General features: G+C 47.2%; 1 protein-coding gene across 1 annotated transcript in view; it reads right to left on the bottom strand.

Annotated features, from left to right (window-relative positions):
- Window positions 1-2,522, bottom strand: part of LOC114071567 (exocyst complex component 4-like) — a gene marked incomplete at both ends in the record, with an annotated part of 28,582 nt that overhangs the window by 13,584 nt on the left and 12,476 nt on the right. Inside the window, one exon of the mRNA XM_027909410.1 lies at window positions 1,796-1,951. Coding sequence (XP_027765211.1) covers window positions 1,796-1,951 — 156 coding nt within the window. The remainder of the gene's footprint in view (window positions 1-1,795; window positions 1,952-2,522) is intronic.

The raw sequence follows: 2,522 nt of genomic DNA, 5'->3' as shown, positions 1-2,522 counted from the left end.
TCTGGGTATTTTAGGGGTTATTTTGGGAGTAGTCTTGAGGTATTTCCGGTGTATTTTGGGAGTGTTTTTCAGGTACTTCTGAGGTGATTTGGGGGTATTTTTTGGGTGACTTTGGGGTACTTTTGGTGTATTTGGGGGATATTTTTGAGGTGACTCTGGGGGGTATTTTTTGGGTGATTTTGAGGTAGTTTTGGTGTATTTGGGGGATATTTTTGGGGTGATTTTGGGAAGGATCCATCCCTGCCTTCTGACATCTCCCACAGGAGACAGTGCCAGGTTAACACAACAAAACCAAGCACTGGCAGCAGAAATTCAGGAGAATTTTTGCTTTTCTTTGCCAAGACATCACTTTTTTGGATTCTCCTTTTATTTTTTTTTTTTATTTTTTTTTAATTAAATAAAGGAGTTCCAGGAAACCTGGGGAGGGAAAGCAAAAGTGTGCACTTGATGTCTCTTCTGGGGGGAACTTTTCAGGGCGTGTTTAATTTACCAATAATCCCAAAGGGATATTGCTGAGCAGTTCCAAAATAAATACATTGTATATTTATATTTATATATCATATAACTGCTTGGTGTCCAAAATAAATATATTCCCATGTTCCATCAGGACTGAACCTTCCTTTCCAGGACAGTCCTGTCACAGTAAGTGGTTAAAACTGGCCCAGATTAATTATTCCCATCCCAATTAATCCCACAGGAGCATTCCCAGGGCACCCAGAGGAACTCCCTGCAAACAGATCCTGAAAAAAAAAGATCTCTGTCCCACTGTCCAGGCTGGAAAAGGCACAGAACAGGAGCTTTTCCCTGTAAATGATAAAATGTCACTCAATGCTTTGATGGGAAACCGAAAATATTGGAGTAAAATGGATTTTAGGATCAAAAGGTTGGTTCTGGTGGCATCAGGCTGAGCTTGCCCCTCTGATTTCCCCTGCACTCAGCCAGGATCCCACCGCATCCTGGCATTCCGTGCTGATGGCTCAGAAATCACAGGAAGATTTTTGACTCCCTGGAATCCCAGAGGAGCTTTTTCCTTCAGGGACCAGAATTTTTCATCTGACTCATTTCATTTTTCCATGTGATGGAATTTCATTTTCCATGTGATGGAATTCCATTTTTCCATGTGATGGAATTCCATTTTTCCACGTGATGGAATTTCATTTTCCATGTGATGGAATTCGTTTTTTCATTTAATTGGATTTTTCAGTTGGGGTTGGGGTTGGGGTGGAAGGAAAACACCACCAGGTCGTGGTTCCAAGGGAAGACACCTTGGACAAGGCCAATTTTTGGGAATTCCTGCCCAGTCCACCCTGAGGTTTCATTTGCTGCTCCCTTCATCTCTGGGGTGATCAGAGCAGATCCATCGACCAGGACAGGGATCCCTGGGAATTAAAACCACTCCTTTCTCTCCTTCCCCAATCCCAGCCCCAATCCCAGCCCCAATCCCTCAAACAGCCTCGCCTGAACAACAAGAGTGAGCAGAAATTACCCCCAGGAGAAGTTTAGGTTGGATATTTGGGAAAATTTCTTCCCCAAAAAAAAAGGTCTGTCCAGCCCTGGCACAGTGGTGGAATCCCCATTCCTGGAGGGATTTAACACACTTGGGGAGGTGGGTGAGCACTGGGGAAACATTTGGAGTAGATGATCTTAAACTCTTTCCCATTTTTTAAGTGATTCCATGGTTTTTTTCCCGCCTGGGGACGCGACAGCGACGGGAACGCCGCTGATCCTCGATTTACAGCGGGGAGGGCTTTGCCCTCCTCCAAACCCCTCTCCCATCTTCCAGAGATTATTTTACCTTACGAAATCTTCCTCCTCCTCCCTCTTGGGCCTGAGCTGCTTGGGCTGGGCCATGCTGCTCCAGTTGGGCAGGGATTTCAGGAGCCTGCTGATGTCGTCGTCCTTGGCCCAGGACGCGCTGATCACCAGCTTCTCATCCGACTGCACGATGGTCCTGGGGGTGGGAGGGGGGAAACACCATCAAACACATCACTGGAGCCAGGCAGGGATCAGCTCAGCTCGTTAAAAAACCCTGCCACTCCTCCCAGGAAGGGAGATTCCAGGTGGGATCCCAGCAGGAGCTCGTGGGGAGGGCGAGACACGGAATTCTCCTCAACTCTGAGGGGGGAAAAAAAAAAAGGGGAGAGATTCTCCCCCCACCCCTTCAAATCCTGCAGCTTGTGACGTTGGACACGACTGCAGGAGGTGGCATTCCCTGCGATCCCACCTTTCCTCCAAGGTGGAAACCTGGCCAGGAATTCCCGGGTGGAATCCTCCCACCAGCCCTGGAGCAGTGCAGGGACAAAAAGCTTCCAGGATCTTCTCTTCCAGCCGTCCAAACCATCACCCTTCTCTTCCAGTCCCACCTTCCATCTGTCCCAGCCAAAAAAAGAGTGAATTTGCTTTCCAGCCACCCAAGACCTCGGTGGCAACATTTGCACTTGGCCCTTCCGCTCCTTTTCAGGAACTTGGGGGTTTTTCCACTTAAAAAAAAAAAAAAAAATTAAAAAAAAAGGTCTTTTCTT

This window comes from Empidonax traillii, unplaced genomic scaffold, assembly GCF_003031625.1.
Source record: "Empidonax traillii isolate 1590-97213 ecotype Southwest subspecies unplaced genomic scaffold, ASM303162v1 scaffold2105:size65969, whole genome shotgun sequence".
NCBI classification, from domain to species: domain Eukaryota; kingdom Metazoa; phylum Chordata; class Aves; order Passeriformes; family Tyrannidae; genus Empidonax; species Empidonax traillii.
Note: the sequence above shows the minus strand (reverse complement) of the source record. Positions and strands in the feature narration are given on the sequence as shown.